Source organism: Orbicella faveolata, unplaced genomic scaffold, assembly GCF_042242905.1.
Source record: "Orbicella faveolata isolate gen_17 unplaced genomic scaffold, um_ofav_v1 contig_26, whole genome shotgun sequence".
Lineage (NCBI taxonomy): Eukaryota > Metazoa > Cnidaria > Anthozoa > Scleractinia > Merulinidae > Orbicella > Orbicella faveolata.
In genome coordinates, this window is record NW_028301554.1 from 9,869,833 (window position 1) to 9,893,849 (window position 24,017).

General features: G+C 39.3%; 2 protein-coding genes across 8 annotated transcripts; one reads left to right on the plus strand and one right to left on the minus strand.

Moving 5' to 3' along the window:
* Positions 1–411: 411 nt before the first annotated feature.
* Positions 412–10,860, minus strand: LOC110063137 (putative histone-lysine N-methyltransferase PRDM6). 4 transcript variants are annotated; one of them, XM_020770086.2, is made up of 5 exons: positions 10,651–10,860; positions 7,105–7,347; positions 4,180–4,466; positions 2,347–2,605; positions 412–1,641 (listed from the first exon to the last, which is right to left on the minus strand). In XM_020770086.2, exons 2-5 carry the CDS (start codon positions 7,319–7,321, stop codon positions 893–895), a joined length of 1,512 nt encoding a protein of 503 aa, XP_020625745.1. In that variant the 5' UTR covers positions 7,322–7,347; positions 10,651–10,860; the 3' UTR covers positions 412–892. The 4 variants fall into 4 exon arrangements, with proteins under 4 accessions (XP_020625745.1, XP_020625743.1, XP_020625746.1 ...); XM_020770084.2 differs by lacking the exon at positions 10,651–10,860 and adding an exon at positions 8,820–9,212; XM_020770087.2 differs by lacking the exon at positions 10,651–10,860 and adding an exon at positions 7,528–8,372.
* Positions 10,861–10,967: 107 nt separating this feature from the next.
* LOC110063139 (uncharacterized) lies at positions 10,968–23,193 on the plus strand. 4 transcript variants are annotated; one of them, XM_020770090.2, is made up of 5 exons: positions 10,968–11,136; positions 20,466–20,679; positions 20,917–21,146; positions 21,420–21,681; positions 22,195–23,193. In XM_020770090.2, the coding sequence occupies exons 2-5, from the start codon at positions 20,493–20,495 to the stop codon at positions 22,506–22,508; spliced, it is 993 nt and encodes a 330-aa protein (XP_020625749.2). In that variant the 5' UTR covers positions 10,968–11,136; positions 20,466–20,492; the 3' UTR covers positions 22,509–23,193. The 4 variants fall into 4 exon arrangements, with proteins under 4 accessions (XP_020625749.2, XP_020625750.2, XP_089151925.1 ...); XM_020770091.2 differs by lacking the exon at positions 10,968–11,136 and adding an exon at positions 16,239–16,519; XM_089295799.1 differs by lacking the exon at positions 10,968–11,136 and adding an exon at positions 17,601–17,623.
* The last annotated feature ends 824 nt before the right edge of the window (positions 23,194–24,017 follow it).

Below are 24,017 nucleotides of genomic sequence, written 5' to 3' on the forward strand. Positions count from 1 at the left end.
GCATTAGCCAAGCAAAATGAGTGTCAATGTTCGCTAAGAGCTTTCCAACATTTCCTGGGGGAGGGGGGGGGGGGTTAATATGGGTCCAGGGTCATAATAATGATGGGGAGGATAAAACGCACCAATTTGAAAGGATTCCTGGAACTGTCCCAAGGACATGTGTCCTCCATTGTAGTTCCAGTACAATAACGAGAATACACTCTTTCAGTTATAGCCCATAATTTTATGAAAAGTAGGTCACGTGATAGCCTAACTGCAAGGGACCTTTTATCTAGGGGCTTATCTGGGGGAAAGCATGTTACTTCTGTAGGGTGCCATGCTTAAGGAGACGTGAACATGAAGGACACTCTAAACTTCCACAAATATAACCTACCCGCTGGTCAGCAAATTATCAGACAAAGTAAACACATGTTAATCCTTCCTCCATTTAATTGTTAGGTTATTAACTATTTGTTACAATTCCTTACAAAGACAATCTTACAAGGAGCTTTGTCCGTGTCATCTGATAAAAATGTTTTCTGGTCGGAAATTGACCACTCGTCAAAATTAAGAATGCGCTATTGCTCGCTGACAAGAGAACTAGCTGACAGAACAAGAATTATTTCACAAATATCTGTTAAAACGCACAGCAAATTTTGGCTCTATTATTTTAACATACAGGCAACTTGAATTCAGTGCGTTAGTCACGTCAACATTGCCATAGCTAATTTGCTGAAAGTATAAAATCTAGTTTATTTATTTACAATTACAAAAAAGTTTCGCTACTCGAGAACTACCAGGTTTAATGGCATTTTTTTTTTTAAGAATGTCACAGTGACCAATAATTAAGATCTAGCTTGTACCGTTTTATTGAAATACTAAATAAACGTGGCCTTAATTTTAATGTAAAGATCTAGAACGTGCACTCATGTGGAATTCGTTGATGTTTGCTGAGCTGTGATGCTTGTGTAAAAGATTTGCCGCATTTCTCACAGAGAAATGGTCGTTCACCCGTGTGAGTACGAATGTGATTGTTTAGCGTGGTTGCGCCTGCAAATGTGCGCGAGCAGTAACCGCACTTAAATGGTTTATCGTTAGCGTGAGTGACGACATGCGTGCGCACTTCATTTGGTTGGGAGAAAGACTCCGAGCAATAGTTACACGTGTATGGTCTCTTGGGCATGCGCGGGCAGACGTGCACTTGGAGCATGTTTTTCTGGGCGAATGACTGATTACACTGACCGCATTTCATAAGGCTCAGCTCTGAGCCGTCCGCCAGATTGAACCTTCTATCGTCATCACAATCTTCGATCACGACCCGCTCTTCTTTTAAAACGACAGGCACCACATCCCGGGTCCGCTCGGCCTGAGTGAAAGTTTCCCCTGTGGGAATGGTGCTGTGAGAGGTAATGGGAATAGGGACCTTGTGGTGCCAAGAAACACGAGTGTCATTAGATGAGGTAGGTGAGGGTTTTTCTTTTACGTTTACGTTATCACGTGATACGGGAAGAGGTGATTTTCGAGGAGAAGTTTTGGTTGGAGTGTTTGAGGTGACCGCTGGCTGACTTGAAACCGGCGCAGGATATTGCGAAGAGTTGATTGGTCGGTCTGTAAGCTGTGTTTGACCTTGGGCTGCTAAAACCTCTTGCAGGAGTCTTGTGCCTAGATAAATAGAAAAAGGATTTGTTAGGCTTCCCAACACGCTGAAGGTGTAATCGTCTAACAACAGTTAAAAAGATTGCGATTAACAAGGTTCATGGGCATTTTTGAGGGGATAAGTGGAAAATCAATAAATTCACCAATGGCAGACGTGAAACTCTTGATAAGCAGAACTGTCAATTCTACAACATCGCAATTTTAGTTTCAATATTTTCATTTCACATCTCAGAGACCAATTTGGCACACGAAACTAACTTCATACCGTGCCGAGTATCAATAAACAAAACAGTGGAACCACATTTTTTCGTTTTATCCAGAAAAACTACTCAAAGAAATTTCAGCAAACTCAGGAGGATCTTCTTGAGTACACACTCTGGCACACTTCTCTGAAGGTATTCTTAGCAGAGCCCGACGTTTGTGGCGCTTAATTCCTGTTTCTATAATTCTACGGGTAGGGTGGTCTACTTCAGTGTCCTCCGATCGACCTACCCCACCACCAGTGTTATGTTAACTTTCACCAAAGAAGATGTCTGCTTTTTTACTCCTAGTTGTTAGAGAAAGGCACTCTGAGAGTAAATAGAATTCCCAACGTATATGTAAGACCGCAACTCGACAATGCTTTGCACACGAGATAAAGATTCTATAACCTTTGAAAACAACACTTTTTGATTACCTACACTAAGTTGCTTCGTCACCGTAATGACATACCGTTGGGGTCCACAAGCGCCATATCTTGCACCTCCAGTGGTATTCCCATATCCTGGGGATATTTTTCGTCATACCATACGAGAAGTTCCGCTCCCACGGAAATCTCTCTAAAAGCCCGGTAGTAGATATTTCCACAGTACTGGAAGGAAAAGAGATTCTGTTCTTCCCTGTATCGAGCACATCGGATGAATCGCATCCAACTTGATGTGTTTTCGTCGCTGGCGTCCAGGTAATGGGACAGTTTTCCGTCTTGATAAATCTACAATTTGCGATAACGGCAAATAAATTACTTTAGGATGACTGAACACTGAGTAAGTTTGAGCTATTGTCCTGTAATACCCAAAGATGATAGACTTCCAATTACTCCTTGCTGTCACAATACATTAACAAGCATTAGAAAACAGCCTTAAGAAAATACGCGCGCTGATTGGTAAAAAATCGTGTTTGTATTTAAGAATTAGATTGTGAGCTCGAGATTTCTATGAGGTGATAGTTGATGAGGCCGAAGGCCGAATCAACTATCACCTTGTACAAATCGAGAGCGAATAATCTAATTGTTTTAGTAGAATTCTTACTAAACTTTACTTAAAATGACGGTTTCGAATTCTTTCTTGACGTAATATTAAACTTTGCGCCTAGAAAGATCGCTCGGATTGAATTGTCATTTAAAATTGAAGTTGTGTGTGCGCGCGCATCAGTTTTTTTTAATAATTTCAACTTTTTTAAAAGTCAAGAAACCGTAAATGTCCTTCGCTTAGACTCCTCAGGAATTTAATGATCCATTTACATCAAAATTTTCCACCAAAACTTTGGAAAAACGAAAAAAACGTCAATTTCCTAGCAGACCTCCAGCCCTTGCACACTAATGGCTGATAGTGTCAAATGACTCAGCCAATCAGATTACATCATTTGCATTAGTATACTAGTAGAATTCTACTAAAACTCGATAGAAACACGATATATGTTTTCTATTCCTTAAATAGCTGAAGAGAATAAAGAAAACCATCAATTGGGAAATTTGAACGTCATTTTCGACGGCTTTTTATTTCTCGGAAATGGCATTAAATGATAATAAAAGTAACTTGTAAGTTTTAGAATTCTCAAACTTATTGATAATCCATCCAAGGAAGCCATAACGTTGATGAAATAACTGATCTTATTTAGCATAGATTTACATGACTTATCACTTTCACTTTAGATTGACAAGACTTAGCACACTCAAGACAGAGTTTCAATTTTCAAAGACCTCTAAGTCCTGGAAGTTCGTCATAAATACTCCGCTGCGCAGCCTATATTTAATTAAACTCTCTTCCCGGCGTTTTCAAACGCGGTTAAGCACGGTGTATTGTTTTTCTTATATTACTTGAATGACCTCACAAGGTCATCGTCAAAATGGTCTCAGCTATAAGAACAGCTGCCGGATGGTGTCATTTTTGTTCGTATCCCATTGTTTCTGGTCCACCAGATTTGTTTAACATCTCTACTAAGAAACAGAAATTACTTTCTCGCGGTTTTTTCTTACAATTGTACGAGGAGTTCACGATCTGGATTTTGACTGATAGCTGGGAAATCGCTAAGTAATATATCAAACACAAAAGACCGTGTTTGACCACATTTCCAAACACCAAGAAGAGAGTTGAAAATGCGACGCGTAGCGGAGTATTTTTGACGAACTTCGAGGTCAAACGCTGTGTGTAACGATGTTTAGGCTGAGAAATGATTTAAAATATATATATATATAGATAGCCTGCGCGTTTTGTAAGTTGTCAGTCAATTCCAGTTCATTTGTCAGTTATATGCACACCTTTGCAAACGATAAAAACAGTATAATACCTCCCACATGTATGACGTGTCTGTATTAGGTTTGACGTCATCGCATTTGACGTGTTTGCCTTCGTAAGGACCAATCCACGTGCCTACAGGAATGTGTTGTTTTGCGCAGACTCCGCAGCCCGCCCCAGGGATACTCGACACACACAGTTGTACTTCTTCTGGAAACGAGGCTATGGCGTAACTGAATTTGACCGGTTGTTTCTGTCCCGGAATAAGCAGTTTTCTGTTAGAGTTTGGAATTTTGTGCACTGGGCACTCGCCTTGTTTTGATCGGCACGCTTCGCATTCTAAAAGATAAAATCGAAAAACAACAATTAGATAAACTCTAAAAACAGAAGGACAAGCGGCGAATCGGGACAACATTTTCAATTCATCGCTTTCAAAAGAAATACCCTCTTTAAAATAGTCCCAAGGATTTCATAGCCACCGGAGGGGGTCCCTAAAGGGGTCAAAATGTAAGGCTCAAAGAGCAGAAACATTTTTGCGTCCCCTCCCTCCCTTGAGCACTAGTGGATTCCCCACCATGCCCCCTCCACCCCCCCCCCCCCCCCCACCAATACATAATATAAAATCGAAGATCCCTAACTGGGTTTTTCATTATTTCATCCACCGGCTTAGAAGAAGAATAATAGAGACATTTTACGAGATTCGTAGGGTTCTTCCGAGTTCAGTAAAAACATGAGAAATGAGTGAAATCAAATGTCCGGGAGCCTACGTGCTCGACATTGAATACATGATATATCATTCCCTCGAATTTTTTTTCTTGCTGTTAGCTCCAAATTGGGCACTATAGTGCAATAATAACACTACGGTTTAATACCGTCTTACTCTTGTCTAGTCAAATGACGTAATAGTTGAATAATAATGTCATTTAAACTAACTTTAAGGAAATAAGTTTGAAGTCTGTCTGATATTTTAAGTCTATTTTCTCTTTAGAAAGTCTCGCCTGTGTTGTTTAGCAACTGGGTTCGGAGACATGCATTCAGACACAAAAATGTGATACTCTTTTCCGCTTCTGCTCTTTGCGAGACAGCACGTGTTTACAGTTTAAATGTCTGAACAGTACGAGTTGCTTTTCTGGCCGATTAAAACGTTATAAATATTAACGAGATCATCCGCAAAACTGCCAGAAAGAATTTCACCTTTGCTCCCGCCAAAAATAAACCTGACCTCTCTTTCCGTTCTGTAACGGGATCCTCCAAATTGACACTGGCTTCGGTTCAGAGACTGAAGTTTTACTGAGGTCCTCCACCGCAGACAATGGGTGTGGTATAAACATTGTTTGTGAATTAACTTATACCTCCTCTATTTCGGTATTGACTTAGCGTCCCTTGTCAGTCCTAAACTTACAGTCTCGGATCGCAAGAGCCAAGCACACAAGATCGTGAGTTTTTTCAAACAGCTTGTCAAACATTTTTCACTAGTAAATACCAATCGTCATTTGGGCTGTTCATATTTGTGTTTAAATCTAACTTGTGAGTGATCATTGACTTGGTTATGGGTGGGCTTGTTTGATGCTTGCGTCCGGGGAGGAGGCGGTAATCCCCTATATCAGTAAAGTTATAAAAGGGTACCAGAGTTGTCGTTTTGTGATCATGAGCCGTTTTCATTGTACGACAAAGGCTTATAGATTTTTTTTCTTGATATTATAGCTGGTGTTTAAATATAAGGGAGAAAGATGAGTGAGAAAGCCAAAGCTTAGAGAAACGAGCAAGTGATAGTAAAAATCGTCCCTGAAAATGTGTACATATTGTTTTTTTAGCTCAGGTCTGATATGCTGTGGAAAATAATATATTTTCGCCTGCAGTTTGGAAAGGATTTTGAGAACGAGACTAAAATCTCTACCGGAATAGTTACCCCTCCCTCCCGCCCTCCGTCGTTTACCAAAGAGTTATATTGCTCATTAAAAAGGTCGAAGTCTGCAAAATCAAAATACTGGAACATCAAAGGGACCGGCGTTAACAGAGATATGCTCTTTAAATCAGATAAGGGAAGTTATTATCGAAACACGTAATCAAAAAATCTCAAAAATTTTAACAAAGCGTTCTGTCATCTGTGTCTGTAAGCTCCTCCCTCGAAATCTCGCGTCGTGGGGATTTTCAATGATGGCAAAACAAATTCGCCGAAGTTCCGCTTGCCGGAAATATTCGTGACCTTTCATCAGGCGATGCAGCAATGCTGTTTTATCTTGTCTAATGGGTGGGCGGGAGAAGAATCGAGAAGTAAGCAGTCCAAAATCCTGAACATTTGTAATTCGAAGTTTTGATAGCACTGGAGCACAGTAAAACCTGTGGTTTTTCTCTTCCTTTCTCAGTTACGCATCTGTCTTTGAAGCAGGAAGTGATTAATAACGCCTTCTTCTGATGCGATGCTGTTGTCTTGGGCCTTGCACAAAAATGCTTTTATCTGTGTGTATGTCTGCCGGTAGGAGATTAATCTATCCTATTTTTATCATCAAAACAATGACTACTTAATACCAAATGCTTTTCTTCTTCGTCTATAGCCTAGTTTCTGTTGTTCAATATAACGCAGTCTTTTCCTAATCACAACAAGCGGCATCAGGAGGTCTTCCTTAACGGCTAATAAATACACAAGATTCACTTCCCTTTACGAAAGAACCGGAAAAATGGTTTCAGAAAACAAACAATTTTATTGTTTTTGCGGCAAAATTGAATGCCCCTTCTTCTCTGCGGAACACAGTCGATTTCTTTTGTTTATTGGCGTTTTTAGTCTTTCAGTAGCTTTGGAAGAATTATAAAAAAGGTTTCAACTTGAAAAAGGCATTTTGATTGAAGAATTGATAGTAACAATAAGATTAATACGACACAAATTTGACCTTTGTGCTCGAAGCAAAATTAATTCTGGATAATAAAGTACATTGCTTGGCACGCAACATTTATAAAAGAAGTTCTTTTTTTCACTTACTTGTAACTTCTTTAGGCCTTTCCCCGTCGGATTGGCTTGGTTTTCTTTGTGCTTTAAATGCCTCGATGTCGATGAGTTGTGGCTCATTGTGTCGATACAAACAGTTGTACAAGTCGTCATAAGTGAATTTGAAATGTCTGCCAGTGTGTGAAGTGTTTTGGAGGGCTGCCTGGTTGGCGGGAAAGTGAGTGGTGAACGCCACACCATTTCGCGCCATTTTCTTGATTCTCGCGGTCCGGGAAACTGAAACAACAAGTTACAAAAAGAAACAATTGAATGTATCACAGCTGAACACGATAACATCAAAGGACCCGCACGTCGTACTTGTTAAATTTTACCAGTTTACGTACGACTGTCAAACTCTCTCCGACAGTCTGCGAGCTTAGTAAGTGTTGACTGTTGGAAACCCAGAGCTTTATGTACCTTCATGCGCTAATTCAATTCAGTATTTTTCAGCATTGATGTTTTCTAAAACTTGTTTGTGTTTTGGATCTCTATCTTTCAGTTATCGCTTCAGTAATCCTGCTTGAAAAGACATTTCTACACTGACAACGTTGATCTACCAGATAGACTGGAGTATTGCAAATAAGAGTTTAAATTTCATGCATGACTCTGGTGGCAGAATAAATAACTACAGATCTTGACGTTATTTTTGATGTCATTCCGGCCACAAAATATCAACAAGTGCTATAAAAGGCTCTCACTAAAACATAAAAATCATTGCAATAATATTGTTGTTCGTGATTGGGCCAGCATTACAAACAGCCATGCTGAGTGGGGAAATCAAGGCATGGAAAGATAAAACTGATAAGTCTAAGTACTAACATAAAATTACGTTTAAAAGTCTTGCGTCTTGCGTCTTGTACAAACTTACGCTCTTAACAGTTTTTGGCGACACTTACAGATTACGGTAGAGTTCAGTTCCTTGTACCCTCCTAAAACTTTACATGCAACTTTACTCGTTATCTATTCACAATCTTTAAAACGGGGCATGAATTTCAAAACACCAGCTTGTGCTTTCTCTGCAAGAGTGAGCCGTCAATTGCGTTTGACTCTTAGAAATGGCTGCCTGAACACAACTGGCGAATCAAACCTTAATGTGTGGCCAATCAAATGAAAGCTGTGAATGAACACAATCAGTTAAATTACTCGGATTGTTGTGACTTACTCTGGTCCTAGGGTTAGCGTTTGTGAATGAAAATCTCAGTGTTTATTACGGTACGGTATAGAATTCATCAGTCTTACAGTTGTGACTTTGACTGTAGAAGATTGAAACCGAAAACTGACTTAAATTTGCAACAGAACTAACTATTGATTGTGACTATTCAAATGAAATGAAAGCTATTGAGCAGGACGTTTTTTTGTGCCATTGTTTTTTTTTTGTTTTTGTTTTTTTTGTAATTGCTTTGTTCTGTTTTCCGTGATTTTACAATTGTTTTTTACTCCAGGTAAAAGAGTTAATAAGTTTCGATGATCGTTCAGTTCTGAGTGTGATAACTTTTAATTAGTCCGATTAGGTTATCTAATGCCGTAATAAGGTGCCCAGCTCGTAGAATATTGAGGAACTATTTCTTCGTATAACCAATTTAACAAAGAAACCCTATTTCATTTTATTTCAATACTACACTGTAAATTTTTCAAAGTAATTATCAGACGAAACTTAAACTTTTGCTAATCCATGCAATTGAAGGTAGACAAAAAGAAATAATTGTAACCTTGTTTTCCACTGTTACTTTTTCCATTCTCGCTTGCAGTAACAACTTCCACCTCGATTGACATTTTCGTTATACTGCTTGGGAGACAAAGGAGATCGTGCTCTCAAAACAAAAGCTCACTGAACTTCAATTGACTAGCTGCCAAGTTATTTTGTCCGGAAATGGGACAATTTGAGAAAGGCTTTGCCTTTCCAAGAAAATGCTTACAGCCCTCGGGGACTGCCTATGACTTAGCGGAGAAGATCTTCGAGAAAACTTCTATGACAGACTTGGATAGGTAAAATATTACTTGAAATCCCGTCCTTTAAGCTGACCGGACCGTGTAGCTAACAGAGGTCGACTTTCTCTTGCCTTATTAAAGAGCAGAATAATTTTCGTTTCGAAGACTACAGCAGCATTGAAATAAATCACTAAGTGGTGTAGAAATACCAATCAATTTTGTGGCAAGGAGGTAGCTGCAGGTCATAAATGAGATAAGTTTAAGAACTTCCTTTATCGTATTATTTAGCAAGTATTTAACAAAAGCATGGCTTCGTTTTGCAGATAGATATGAAATTTCTGCCTTTGGCAAATAAAGATTTGTTATCTTTAAAATAGCTCAGCATTGATGTTCCGCGCGGAGTACGTGTTGGAACAAAGCCCGAATAAATAGCTAATTCCATAATACGGAAGATTAAAACCTACAAATGGTACAGCACAACAACTTTTTTCGAACGGATTATTCTTCCGCCTTATTTTAAATTTATTTATTTTTTGGTAGATTTCCGCATACAAGACCGATAAAAAAAAAAGCTGCGTTTGCTACCCGCTATGCTACACGCGATTACCGGCTGTGTCGGCATTTTCAAAGAAACAATAGGAGCTAACAACAATATTTCCAAAGACTGCTTAGTTTCGCAAAGATGCATTCCTCTCTTGAACGTTTTACGCCAGATTAATTAATGAATGACCCTCCCGCAGATTACAGAGGAATGGCGTCCATTGAAAAACAGGGAAAGTTTTCTTTATGGATGAGTTAAAAGTTAATCTGAGATAGCCATATCAAATAAGTGTACGAGCAGGAATTTGGCTAGAATGGGACAGGTTGGGTCCCGCCCAATAAGGTGCTGATGCGCAAGGCACAGCAAACAAGAAAAAAACCAGTATGTTAATAATTGTTTACAGTATAAACTTTCCAATCTGTGTGTGAAACAGGCCATCGTCAACTGCGTTAAAAATGCGTGTTATGTCGCAACTCTCTACTAAGCAGTCTGGGCTCATGCCATGATAAAGTCGCGGGAAAATTGGTGAAATTTTTTATCCAAAAAGTTTTAGTGCGCTATTTGAAAGCGTTTTATGCGGAAAAGAAACAATAAAGTGGAGGGCCAAATGAGTTATTGTAATCCGCTGTGCGGAAGCTAACACCGGACAAGAGCAGAAGCGCCTACCAAAGGTGTGACATTTACAAGAGCGACTGACTATACAACTGTTTCACACGAAGATGTTTTTACCTTGACAAAAAGAAATTATTTACAAATACACTTGAGTTGTTTGTAATTTTACGGCTTCTTGGTGCTGGTCAACTTACGAGAAAGCTTTTTGAAAAAGAAATGAAAAATAATAACTATAATCATCTTAAATTATTTGTTACTTTCACGACCATCAGTAACTGTTCGTAGATCTTGTTGCCAAGGTCTCTTTTAAAAAAAAAGGGACATACAAAAGACAAAACATCCCATTTCCAAGAATTGAAATTACAAACGAAGTCATATGTCTAGCTTTGATAACATTACGCAAGTGTGTTCCTTGAATTAGTTACAAGAGAACTCACGCAAACGTTGAACTCACTCACCAACTGTTCTGTTAGGCACAACTTTTTCTTTTCCAAAACTCAAGTCTTTGGCAGCGTTAATTCTTGATTCAGGCCCCTATCTAGGTGAACAGAAGTGAGATTTATCTGCCCACCCAAAAGTGTTCCTTTTCAGTGGGTCTACGTTACTTTGTCACCTGATATTTATACTAACAAAAGGCTCTAGCTTGGAACAGCTACTAGTTAGCGGCATGTTTTTATTCGCGTTTTTCTCCCTCAGGTCGAGGAACTGTCAATCATTCTAGAAGAACGTCAAAAGTTTTTGACAGCTCTCAATTCTTGGGACGTTTGCCAAATCTCGTATCGCACGACTGATATGTGAGTCTGATACGTCTGTGACATAACATACCGTATGTATCAGCTCTCCAGGCCGAATAAAAATAACATGTGGCGAGAAAAACAAGTCTCGAAAAAGCCAGATAACACCTCTAAAATGATAGCATTGGTTTAGGGAGGCGGATTGGTCAGGTAAGGAAATAGACATTGTTGTTTTGGTCGTGAGTGATGTTTGCGTGCAGGCGTGTGGAGCACGAGGACGCGGACCCGGCGATCATAGAAATTTGAAATGATTGGAAATTGATCACCTCAGACAACCATTATTTAACTGTCGCATTCTTAATTAGATTTTGCGATATCATTTTTGCGAAGATAAGAATTATTACGCTCGGCCAGTTCAAACTGAAGTGATAAAACTCAGCTAAGTTTCCGCTGATTAGCGTCTTTTATCAATATTTACACAATCATTCACGACGATCTTTGTGAGCTGTCACGCTTCTCTCTTGAACAAACAATTAACAGATATTGGTCGGATTATGTAAAACATTTTTACAGTGCATTTTGTAAATATTTTTTTGTCAGACATAACTGAGGTCATGTTCGCACCGAGAAACATGCCTTTCCACATGCAGAGCGTTTCAGATTAATATCATTTCTTTCTAAATGCCGTCTCACGTAAGCACAAGTGAGGCGCAGGGCTTCCGTTCGAAATATTGTTGAAACAGGAGGGCATCAGCTATCCAATATCCTGCGGCCTTGTTAGTTCCCTTAGCTTGTCCACCTCTGGTCACGCGCACAGCTTGCAGTCTCACCTTGAGTTCTGCACTATCAAAAAATCCGGAACCTACCTACAAAGATTTGACTTTTAAAATCGAACCTTGGAATTGTTCCCAAGACAAATTTTGTTATCACGTACCACTTCCAAAGGATTAAAGCAGGAGTCATAGTGGCAAGTGAGCAGTCGGATTAACCTTTCAACTAATTTTTGCACGATTCTGGAATGTTTGGCAAACGTCAGAGGAAACGTGAAGTCAAGAGTGAAGATTTAAAAATAGAATGTTTGGTTTATTATTTTAAATGGATGGAGCCCAGTGCTGGGGTGAGATCTTGAGATTGTCAGCAGCACACCCCAGTTTCTTGATAGAGGAGGGCAGAAATATAGTTGCTGTCCCGGGAAGGGGGGTGCTCCTAGAAAAATTGGGTGGAGGTGTGCGGCCCGCCTCCCAAAACCCTTTCCCTGTTTATGACCAAAATCTGCGATATTCCCTACCCTATTTATGACCTAACCAAAAATTCGAAACCCTATTTCTGACCTGACCCTAAAATCAAAACTCTGTTTCAGACCTGCGTTAAAACTAGTTCCCTAGTTCAGACCAATGTTAAATTGCCGTAAACATAATTTGTGAAGGGCTTTTGTTGATTTTCTTTTCGATAATGATGAAAAAGTGGCTTCTTCTTAAAAACATACCCATTTCAAGGCTAGAGTGCAAAAACCATACACTATTTATGACCGAAATGGCCAAAATCAGCTAAAATCGATACCCTATTTATGACCGAAACGGCTGAAAAACCATACCCTTTGGGGCTGCACATACCTATATGGTCCATATAAGGGAGTACCCCCCCCCCCCGGGGGTTGCTCTCTGCTCTCTCTCTCAGCTAGTGTCCAATCAGGTGCCCTGAAGTAGCAAAAGGAAATGAGTTCTTTCAAAATCATGGTTGTAAATCATCGTCAGTGAAGGAAACATACTTTTTTCACATACTAATCGTTTTTACTTACAAATTTGAATCTCGGATATCCACAAACACTGTCTATTTCTTTAGAAATTTTAATTTGGGTTCGCTTCAGTGACGTTTGTTATATGTAATCGTAGTTGTTTTCCAGTTGATTTCTGTTTTTGTTGTAAATAGATGTGGTTGTTCCTGTATTGAGTATACTATGAATCTCCTAATCGAAAGTTACGTTTGCTTCTGAATCAGTACAGTTCAGAGAAACAGCGGTAAAAGACGTCACAAGTCAATTGCGTCGTGTATGCACAGTGGAAAAAAAAAACCCATCAATTTCCCGCAAATATTCAAAGCGGCACGTTATTTTATTTTAGAAAGGTTACTTAAAACTGACCAAAGTGGGCTGAGTTTCATGCTAGAAAATCAGAGAAATGGCACAGACCGACACTTCTATAAAGTTTTTATCCAAAATAATGTAAGTTAAAAAGTCGACTTTTTGAGGGAGCAGGGATGGTGCAGTGGTGAGAGCGCTCGCCTCCCACCAATGTGGTCCGGGTTCGATTCCAGCCTGGTGTCATTTGTGGGTTGAGTTTGTTGTTGGTTCTCGCCTTGCTCCGAGGGTTTATCTCCGGGTTCTCTGGTTTTCCTTCCTCCACAAAACTAACACTCCAATTGGACCAGGATAGAGGACCTGCGTGAAAACCAGCCCAGGCTGATGTGGCTTCCTCTCTAAATATCGTAATTTATTATTTATTTTATTTTATTTTTTTCAATCGTTTTATCCTAGGTAATTTAAAGTAATGAAAGTGTTGCATTATTGTAAAAGTGTTCAGTTACCTGAGTGTCTCAATACATAGCATAAAGGTCATTGAATTAAAAGTTGTTTCACGCTTTGCATTTTAACAAAACTCCTCTCTGAGACGTAGCATGATTTCACCTGTTGCTCAATTCTAGAGCCCTTTAAAAACGATTTATTGGCATTCTATCTCATGTTGTAAGCAACCATTTCTTTAGAAAAAAGCAAGACTAATAAAACGTGATGCAAATGTCATTGACAGAATATCATATGGCACTGAACTGGTCCAGAATAAAAGCAGTGTGCTGATTGGTTCTCTGAGTGACCACGAGCACGGACTGTCGTGCTAAAATGGACCGCTCACGAAATAGTTTTGGCGAACGCTTTTTCAAAACACTGACAAAAGTCTCCAGTTTGTTAAGTTGGAATCTTTATTCCTTCATGCTTGACGGACAATACATTGAATTAAACATTTCTTGAGTTACAACAATTTTAGTAAATATGAACATAACACTTGTGAGAACTTCAACAGCACAAGCATAAGCACAAGCACACGGTATTGAGTACACACACAACTCAAACATAAGCATAAACAGAACAGCTTGCACTTATGAGCGACAACTCGCTGCTGTAAGCATTAGCGATAATCGGCCGTCTTGTTTTACTGTATCCAGGAGGTATGGAGCCAAAAATAAGGCAATTCAGTACCCATTCTGCGCATGGCTACGTGCTTATGCTGTGTTGTGGGCGTCCTCACTATCGTTATGCTTATGCTAGTGCTTATGTCGTAAGGAAAAGAGTCGGTTAGCAGCCGCCGCTCTCGTAAGGTCTCACATGAATGGCTTGATACCCAAAACAATAACAGCTGCTAAAAAGCCAAAGAATAGCGAAGCGCGCGAGTGACGTCATAACTCAGACAAACTCAGACAAACAAAACGGAATGGAGGAAGATTTGAAGCTTTTTCAAGCACGTAAACAAGTGTTCCTAAAACAATTTTAAAACGAAAATTTGGCGTTCATTTTCCTCCTATTTCTCTCGGAACACGCTTATGTCTGACTCTCGCGGGGTTCCATTAACTTGCATTCTATTTTTAGACTTCGCGCGCTTCGTTATTACAAACTTACAAGAGCCGCTATACTTCTGAATGAAATCTAGGCTTACATTGAGTTGAGCTAAGAGAAGATAAGAAGTGAAGTGTGGCTAAAATGATTCATAAGTGGTGAAAATTGTAATGGTTGTTTGGCTCCAGTGTGCAGTGAATTGGACTGATTTCGAACCGTGCCAATACCTCCTGCCTCTCACCAACCACAGACCGAGATTATTCCAACGATGGATAATGCTATCCGCTTTATAAAATCGCTATTCATTTGATGAATGTTAACAAAACGTACTATGCTATGAATAACCGGGCCAAGATTTATACATGAGGTACTGGCACATTGTTAACTGAAGCAATACTCAACCAAAACGTACCTTTTTGATACTCTTCGGCGACTTATTAGGCGAAATTCGTTTGTTCGTATTTTGGTGACCGACGTAGTTGAGCCAAAATACCCATGGCGAGACCAAACAACCCGGATATGCCGCCGAAGCGAACCAAAAAAGGTACGACTAGTTCATAAATTTACCGTATCCAAATCCGGTCAAGAGACCATGATATCGGAGGCAGGTCAGCGGGCTGATATCGCAGGATATCAGAACAGTAGACACGGCTTCTAATTAGGTACTTGCGAATTTGGGTGTGATTATAAAGAATATATTACAATCAACCCATTCAGTAGTCGTTTCCTGTAACCGAAATAGGGTTTTAGAGCTCGATATTACAGCGATTTCTGCCTTTCACATAGTTAGCCCCACATTCCAAAATCTAAAAAAAAAAACTTGAATAGCTTTACCAAGTTAGTAAAGACCTAAAGAGAAGTGAAACGGATAGTGACTAATAGATACGTCCGCTGAGTACGACAGGAACGCTCATGTGAATATGATGAAGCTGATGTTTATAAGAAAACTTTGCCGTGACAGGACGGACGTGGCTTTTCAAGCCATCCTGTCACGCATAAATGGATAAAAGCTCTCCCACTCTGGAGAATCAGCTGATCCGCTAGTTCATGCGCAAACCACTAGGTTTCCGCCGGAAACCGCTGCGATCCTGAATAAGTTTTCATGTAAAGTTTGATACAAAAGAGCTGAAAGTCAAAATGTTTGCCATACGATAAAATCAGAGCGGCTTTCTTAAGTAATACATCGCTCATCAGATACCTTTAAGGCGTTTCTCGTGCTTTCTTCTAAAGTCCCACATAGAAGCTCCCACAAATGTTGTAAGCCAATCCAGACCCTCTTGAGAACAAAGGCACAGGGCTTGTGACCGCACAGTTCCTACAACAGAGATTTTACAGTACAAAGGAACGTTTGTGTTTAATACGTAACACTTGGGCTAAGTGAGATCCGGAAAGCTGTTAGTACCAGCTGAAGGCGGATTCGTGCCGAGGCTTTAGGACAACCTGTTTCGAATAAAAACGTTAAGAGAGACACTTTGTTAAAACCGAACAGATGTACATGTCAAGCTCCATATTGCCAACCATCAACTGGCAAAGCCCACAGAACACACACGGTTATGTACCAGAATGCACTTCAGGGCTAGAGCTGCCTGAGTTGGCACAACCCTTCCGAGACAACTCAGAGGACGTAAGCTATAAATTCCCAGACCCCATCGCCACCCCCTCGAAACACCCACGCTGATTACGAGAGAAGTGCTACACACCCACACCGGTGGCCTTTATTCCCAAGTACATTTAAAGAGAGTACACACAACAGCTGAAAAAACTGAAGTTCGCAAGGTCCGAATTCAGCAGCGTAGACTTCAAGCGGACACCTTCTCACCTTAGTATTTTGGACTAACAGCCGTAAGGCCCCCTGTAATCTTCAGATACATGGACGAATCAACTTGAAACAGCAAAGCAAAAATCAAACATACTATTTCTGGAAAGGAATATTTAGTTATTTATTACGTTTAAAGATTTTGAAGCTTTTTTCAAGCAAGATTTTACAAGGTGAGTCTATTTTATCGTCGCCTCTGTCAAACTCCAGACTCCATCTTCAAAACGCCATTTGATCGCTTTGTCCGTTTATAGCTTGGCTTTGTAAACAAACTGAAATAAGACTGACAATAGCGTAGCTATTTCACGCAGTCCGTCATCAATATAAAGAGATCTGACCAAAGCCTGACGTCAGCTACAGTAATTAGAGTCAAAACAATGCCGCTTATGTCCTATTTCCGACTGTTGCAAAAAGATCTATATTTTATAGATAACTTACCAAAAATAAAAAGAAATTATGATCACAGATGAATATACTTAAAAGACATCTTAGAGAATAGTATAACACGACATTTTGTACGAGTCTTGTAGTATTTCGACATGCCCGTAGGGCAACTTCAAATGCAGATACTAAGTGATATTTCACTACGATATGGTTATAATCCAACGTCATTCTTTCCAAAATTCCTAACTTTGAATGTGCGTGGTCAGAACGAAAGCAAGGGCCACAGAAAACTTGTCTTTAAGAGAAGAAATACAAATATTTTCACTCTACTGAGAGGAGACAGGTGAAAAAGCAAATTAGTCTGTCAGCCAGAGTGTTTTATCGATTACCTTTCTGCTATTTCCTGTTGAACCAGGTAAAACTTATACTGCTCTGAGGCTATCATAAAGTCATGAAATAAGTCTCTTATTCACCACGCTGGCACGTTATAGTGTCAAGACCTAGGGCTGACATTATCCCATTACGGCCCTCACGCTAGGTTAATGCGAAATAAAATTAATTGCCTGCGTGCCGTGCGGGTAAAAATCGATTAATCAATCCATATTTTCTTCTTATAGCTTTGCCAAATTATTCCTAGTCCTCTTCTTATCTTCAAATTTGAAAATTATCACGAAAAGTTGGGCAGTAGGATTTTGAATTAAACCTTCTTGAAACTTCTTGAGAAAGTTTCCTGAAAACGACGGTTTTTGAAGTGCTTGGGTTTGTTTAGAACATACATTTAGCCTTGGGCACTTAATTCAGAGCAAAAATTCAAAACACTAGTCAATGAGATCTGCATTTCTGTTTGATATTATCATATTTATTTCAAGCAAGAGGAGAACTTACATTGATTGGTGAGATAATATACTGTAACATTTCGCTAGTAATCCCCAGTGTTTTAATATTTATTCAATAGCCCTTTTTAGTAACCAGTTGTTTTGGAGTGGATCCGCATTTTCAGAAGGAATTTTGTGTTTTCATACATGATCGGGTTTGTCTGTTGGGAGGGAATTATTGTTTTAGGCTCATAAATGAATACTGCATGATAATAACTCTCCAAACACCGCCATCTGGAAAACAAAACCAGCTTTACAATCACCAGAAAAACTTCAACAGTTTTAGAAATATTGTTCCGGCGTAAAATACAAAACTGCCCCATGATTCTGGAGTTAAACAATTGAAAGATTTTTTATTGTTTTTTTAAGAACTAAAGCAAAATGTAAAAACCTAGTGAGGTGTCTTCGGGATAGCTTAAATTTTGGAAGAATTCTTGCGTCCTATTGGGCTCTTCATTCTTAGGTTTTACGGTTACACAGTTAACTTTGCGGTAGTTAGCCTGAATATAGACAAAAATACATTTTGTTCCAGCCATTCAGGTGAGCGACTGTGTACTTAGTTGTTGCTATACACACATACAGTTTGTTCAATCGAGGTTTTTTTTAAAATCCTCCGGCTTTTCTCCACATTTCGTCCATTTATTTGTTTTGTCGAGTTAAATTTTGTGTTCACAAACAGCGCCTAATGTTTCGACTCGAAGAGATCACAATACAACATAGTTTGCATTTGATGAGAATAAATGAAAAATTCAGTTGAAAGGTTCTTTTTATAAACATCAGTGCTCGCTAAAGATCAATGCATTTATATTATTAATATTCTTAATCGATCCTTTCCAAAAAACTTTCTCCCAACAACACAAGTCTTTCCGGCTTCAGTTTACCAGATTATTAGCAAGTTGTGGATCAACAGATATCGTCTTATGTAACCAAATACACCTTCTGTGTAATCATGCATTAATCATTCAAACTGAAAAGCTTTTTAACAATCTTAGTGCTGGGTTTATAGATACTTTCTGAAATGGCTGTAGCTAGCACTTAAAAATCTGCAAATCGTTTTAACTGGCTAGGATTAATCGTTAAAGATGCCGATCGATCTCCTCGCCGTGCTAACCCTCTTCAAGACAGGTCTTACGCAAACTTCCCTCTTCGTGACAAATATTGATAACAGACGTTAAAGATCATTTTGGATATGGAAATGTTTGTCCTCTATGACGTTTGCAACGAAGCGCTGTGACATGTTATATAATTTGCTAACAGGACTTACTGCGTGGGAACCGTGCCAATCATGTAATACGCGTTTTATGGACCGCATCAGATCACCACGCAACCAGAACGAAACTCTGGCTCTATTGAACAACTTGTCAGCCGCATGTTTCCGTTAGGACATGACCCTCAGGGCACGACGTACAAAAACGTCATTAAGTATTTTTTCCTAGTTTTCATGTTCTAATAGTGAAACAGCCTTTTCGGGCCTTTACGAAACCTGTTAAAAATCTTCGTTAATTTGCCTCATATTTTTTTTCCCAAGCGTGATAATGAATTAAGTACCCTTACGGCTATCAGTTAAGTTTTACCATAACAACGGCTAGCATGCTGTAACGCTTAACGCTTTCAATTTGCAATGCATGACTTACTGTTTGACAAATACGATGACAGTTCAGCTAAAGAATTAGCAAAGTGTTATACTGCAGTCATTCATTTTGTTTTTGTTTGCGGCAAAACGACGCGTACTTATCATACAGATCTTGAATGTGGCCTGCGAACAACAGTTACTCAGTTTGAAAATTAGTGAGGCATTCTCCGGTAAACTTCAACAACCTCTTTAGAAAGGAAAGCAGGTGAGTTCAGCCGAAGCGACAGTGGAACAAATTTAAAAACTAAGTCACGAATTATGGTGCATAAAATTATTTTCCCTTACGTGATATTGTTCGAATACAGTAAGTCAACAAACTCTGTATAACTGATATATTGAGCTTGTTGAGGATTATTTGCTTGTCTTTCATGCATAAGGGTATATCAATCGCATTGCGTTCGAGAACCAATTTTCATGTTTTCAGTACGTGTCTAGTCACGCATGAAAAGTGCTGCCGACATCAATTATTTGATTGCATTGTAAAAGACAGAGTTTGGTGTTAATTTACTATCAATTCATTTTTTAACGTCTAGATCACATCTAATCTTATGCTGTTTTTATACATAGATTTATAGCCGTGATATTAAAATTATCATTGCGTCAGATGTCAAAATATGACTAGTACAAAAGACATTGTTAGTGACTCAGAGACTAGCTCTGTTGACAGGTATTCTCATTTCATTCATGCCAGCTTTTTCTCTCTCGTTTTTCGGCCGGTATGCAACAACATGTCCAACCAACACTAGCTAACACTGTTGGTCATTTGAAGTGGAACTTGTGTTTCGAATTTACATTGTTTCATGCCCACGGGTCATGAAAGTTCAAAAAAATAGATATATTTTGGAATTTAATTTGTCTGAGCTAGAATAACGTCAGGAATATGACATCACATTGAGTATTGGTTGAGCTTTCTTTGTGAAATCCTACCGCAATTCGTAACAAATAGTTGCAAGTTGGAGACGAGATTTTATTTTATTCAAACTGTTATCCAATAAGTTTTGTTCTTATTTCTGCATTCTGCCAAATTTCTATACTTTTATTTACTATGATTTGACCAATTTGAATAGGTTTGTGGGCGGATTGACGTAGGAAGGTCTCAATAAAACTTTATTTTTAGTATCATTCGAAAAGCGTGCCACGCTTAGGAACAACCTCAAGCTTATTAACTTTGGAAACTAGCCAAACTGCTCTCCAACGAAAACTTTTAATCGCATTTCTTATTCACAGTTCAACGGAGAATTTTCAGCGTGTAGGATGTCGAACACAGGCCCTCGCCTACAGCAGTCATTTCCCATCAAACCAGTGGCTTTGTTGAGGAGCCCTTCAGAACACGAGACATTTTCATTCACATACGACAACTTGTACAAATGTTTGTACCAGCGTAACGAATCAGAAGATCAGACCACGCCAGGGAACTTGAACGACTGTACTGAACGCAGAGGTAACAATCTAGATATAATAGGTTATGGTTACAACTGGGGTACTGATTTGAAACTGAGAATAAAATAAAATTTAAATTAAATTAAATTAAACTTCACCTTTTCATACACGACCTCCAGACATGGCTGACAGTGTGCGATGGCCCCACGATGGCTCAGCCAATCAGATTGCAGTATTTGTATTAGTATGCAAGTGGAGTTCTAGAAGTGTGAAAGTAAAGTTATTGTTCTTCTCTCAGGTTCTTTGTCACCTTCAAAAACCGGTGAGAAGGAACAGGCCGAGAAGCTCACTTTCGCTAAAAAGTCTTGTCCAAAAGAACTGGAGCTGTGCACATCAAGCATCGGTTTTAAACATGGGATCCGCACAAAACAAGTTATTCCTGAAGGGACCTGGATGGGCCCTTATCAAGGAGACCTAGTGAAAGCCAGTGACACCACTGCCGATACAGATACGTCATATATGTGGGAGGTAACTAAGAAACTTAAACAATTTACTCATACCTTCTTTACACCAACTAACCAAGTAAAAGAAATGGAATTAAGTCACAAAAATCACTGCAAATCTTCGAATGAAGTCCACTCGGCTTGATTCGAACGGAAGTGAAAATAAACGTTTTTAGGAGATTTAAACTCAGTAAAAAATCATATCAACTTTTATGTTTGTTGGCCATTCACTTAAACTCCGACTTTAATCCAACACAGTTCAAACTTTTAGTATAATTATCACCGTTTTTATTTCCAGATTTACGAAAATGGTAAATTGTTACACTACGTGGATGGCAAAGACGAGAACACTTCCAGCTGGATGCGTTTTATTTGCTGCGCGCGACACAAAGGAGAACAAAATCTTTTCGCTTTTCAATATAACAAGGAAATTTACTACAGAGCGTTCTATGACATTCCTGCCGGAACTGAACTTCTCGTTTGGTACGAGGACACATACCCACAGTATATGGGGATACCGCTGAAGATAACCGATATAGGATTGCAGGCTCACAGTACAAGTATGTATTTACCTCATTGAAGGAGAAGTAGGTCCTTCTCTATAGTGATGCTGCGTGTAGAATCACAGTCATGTGTACGTTTCTCGAATATGAAAGTAATGAACTAGAAGTGCGTGATTGTATCGCGCTAGGTTGTTTTTTGGCGCGTGATTCGTTCCGATAGGTTGCACTGTGTTAAGCACGTGATTCTATCTTGCAAATGTCTTATGCTGTGTTACGTGCATGGCTCTGTCACCTAGATCAGGGTATTTTCTAGGGAGTAAAGTTAATAACTGGAAACAAACAAACGTTGCCCTGTACCACACAGTCAGGTAAAATTCATCATAAAATTGGAAATCTTTCCTTTTATAAAATTGCACTTTTTGACGAGGAAAATATCGTGATTGTCTTGATTAAACAAGTCAAATTTATGTAGTTATTTTCCGTAAACAAACTAGTCATTCCAGAGCAACTTTCGAGGTAATATCTTGGTGTTTTTTTTTTAATATCATTTCTTTCTGACACCCCGCATAGATAATGCCATACATTTTCAAGCACCGACTGAGCTTCAAAGACCAAAGCAAGACTCTAGCCGGAAAAACGCCGAAGCGCGGCGTCCTAACTCAACACCCATCAAAAGTTCAAGATCAGCGTTTGTGTCAGCACGTCCAGGATACCACCACAATCCGTTCTCCAATTCTCAAACTGTGCGCATGCGTAGGAAACGAGGCATGAATCAGGCAGGTCATCGTGGACAGCTGGTCCCAGTCTCCCAGCGGAGAACCATTGTTATTAACAGAGCCCACGATGCCCCTGATCCGTTTTGCATTTTAACGAGAACAAAGTGACAGGAGACTGATCTTACTTTGACAGTTCAATGTACGCATGAGCAGTCCCTCCTCTTTAAGTGTAGAAATGGTCTTTTAGCGAGCGATAGTTTTGTATATTAAGAGACATTAGTAGAATTCTGCTAATGTACTATGCTGTTATCTGATTGGTTGAGCTATCAAACTCTATCAGCCATTACTGCGGAGTGGTTGGAGGTCACGGTTGTCTACAAAATGGCGACATTTTCTCGTTTCTCAGAAGTTTCATTCAATCCGCGACTTATGTAAAAACTCGTCATCTACATGTAAAGGAAATTTAGTTAAAATTGTACCAAAACAATTAATTATTCGCTCTTATTTTCTGAGCTGACTCGGCTTCATCACCTGATAGGAATCTTGAGCTCGTAATCTAATTGTTAACTAGAAGATTTAGTCTGTTAAATTTGGATCGAAATATCAAAACCTGAGTTTTATGCGTAATGCAATTTTATCAATTTGAGGTTAGTACCTCGAGCAAACGTAACTCAAAATAACACCTTTAAAATGGCTTTAAAGCATTGGTTTAGTGATAATTAACAAAAATGGACCATGATATTTCAAGTTTCTATTGACATAAATATGTCTTGTAGTTTTTGACTCATGATAGTTTCCTTGTAACGGCAGTTAAAGTTTTGCTCCGTGATAAGGAACAGAAGAACCTGCATAATGTTGTGGTTAATTGTTTTCCATACATGGAGGGTGTGCCTGCAGCGTGCAGTGCCTCACTAGAAATCAGTGGTGCTTTTCTCCCTAGTTCGGATGCTAGTCCCTCTATGAGATGTGCCTGCAGGAAATCATGGTAGTTGTATTCATCAGCTTGTACTGGATATTTGTTTTGATGAATACAACTACCAAGATTCCCTACAGGCGCGTCTCATAGAAGGAAATTGGCCATTTACGGTTATATAATAATTAAATGAATGCGTGCGCTCTGATTGGTCTATCAGCTATGGTTTATTGTGCAAGTCAATTCATGGAAATTTCGCGTGTCTTCTGAATTATTATATAAAAGCAGTAGACCACAAGTTTTTACGGTTTAGAGGCATGATAAACCACTTGGGATGTTGGAAGAACACTCGAAGAATTCGTAAATCGCTCGCCTGCGGCTCGTGATTTACGAATTCTTCGAGTGTTCTTCCAACATCCCAAGTGGTTTATCAGCCTATAAACCATAAGAACTTTTGGTCTATTGCCTAATTATACTCCTTAGAGATCTAGAGAGGCACAGCTGTCTTGCCCCGAGGACACAGGGCCAATTTAAAACACCACCCATTTGGCAGAGATGGAATCTCTAGTTGTCTCGATCCACCTTCTGTAGTTTGTTTCTGGTCTGTAAAGATGAAAAAAATCCCAATTCAAAAAGACACTGGAATTCAGACTATGTATTTCCGGAATGTCGCACTATAGACTACAAGTAGTCCCTCTTTCGTTTAGTCCGGCGTGCGTGACGCTAAAGAAAATCGCGATAAAAAAAAAATGGCCGCGCGAAAT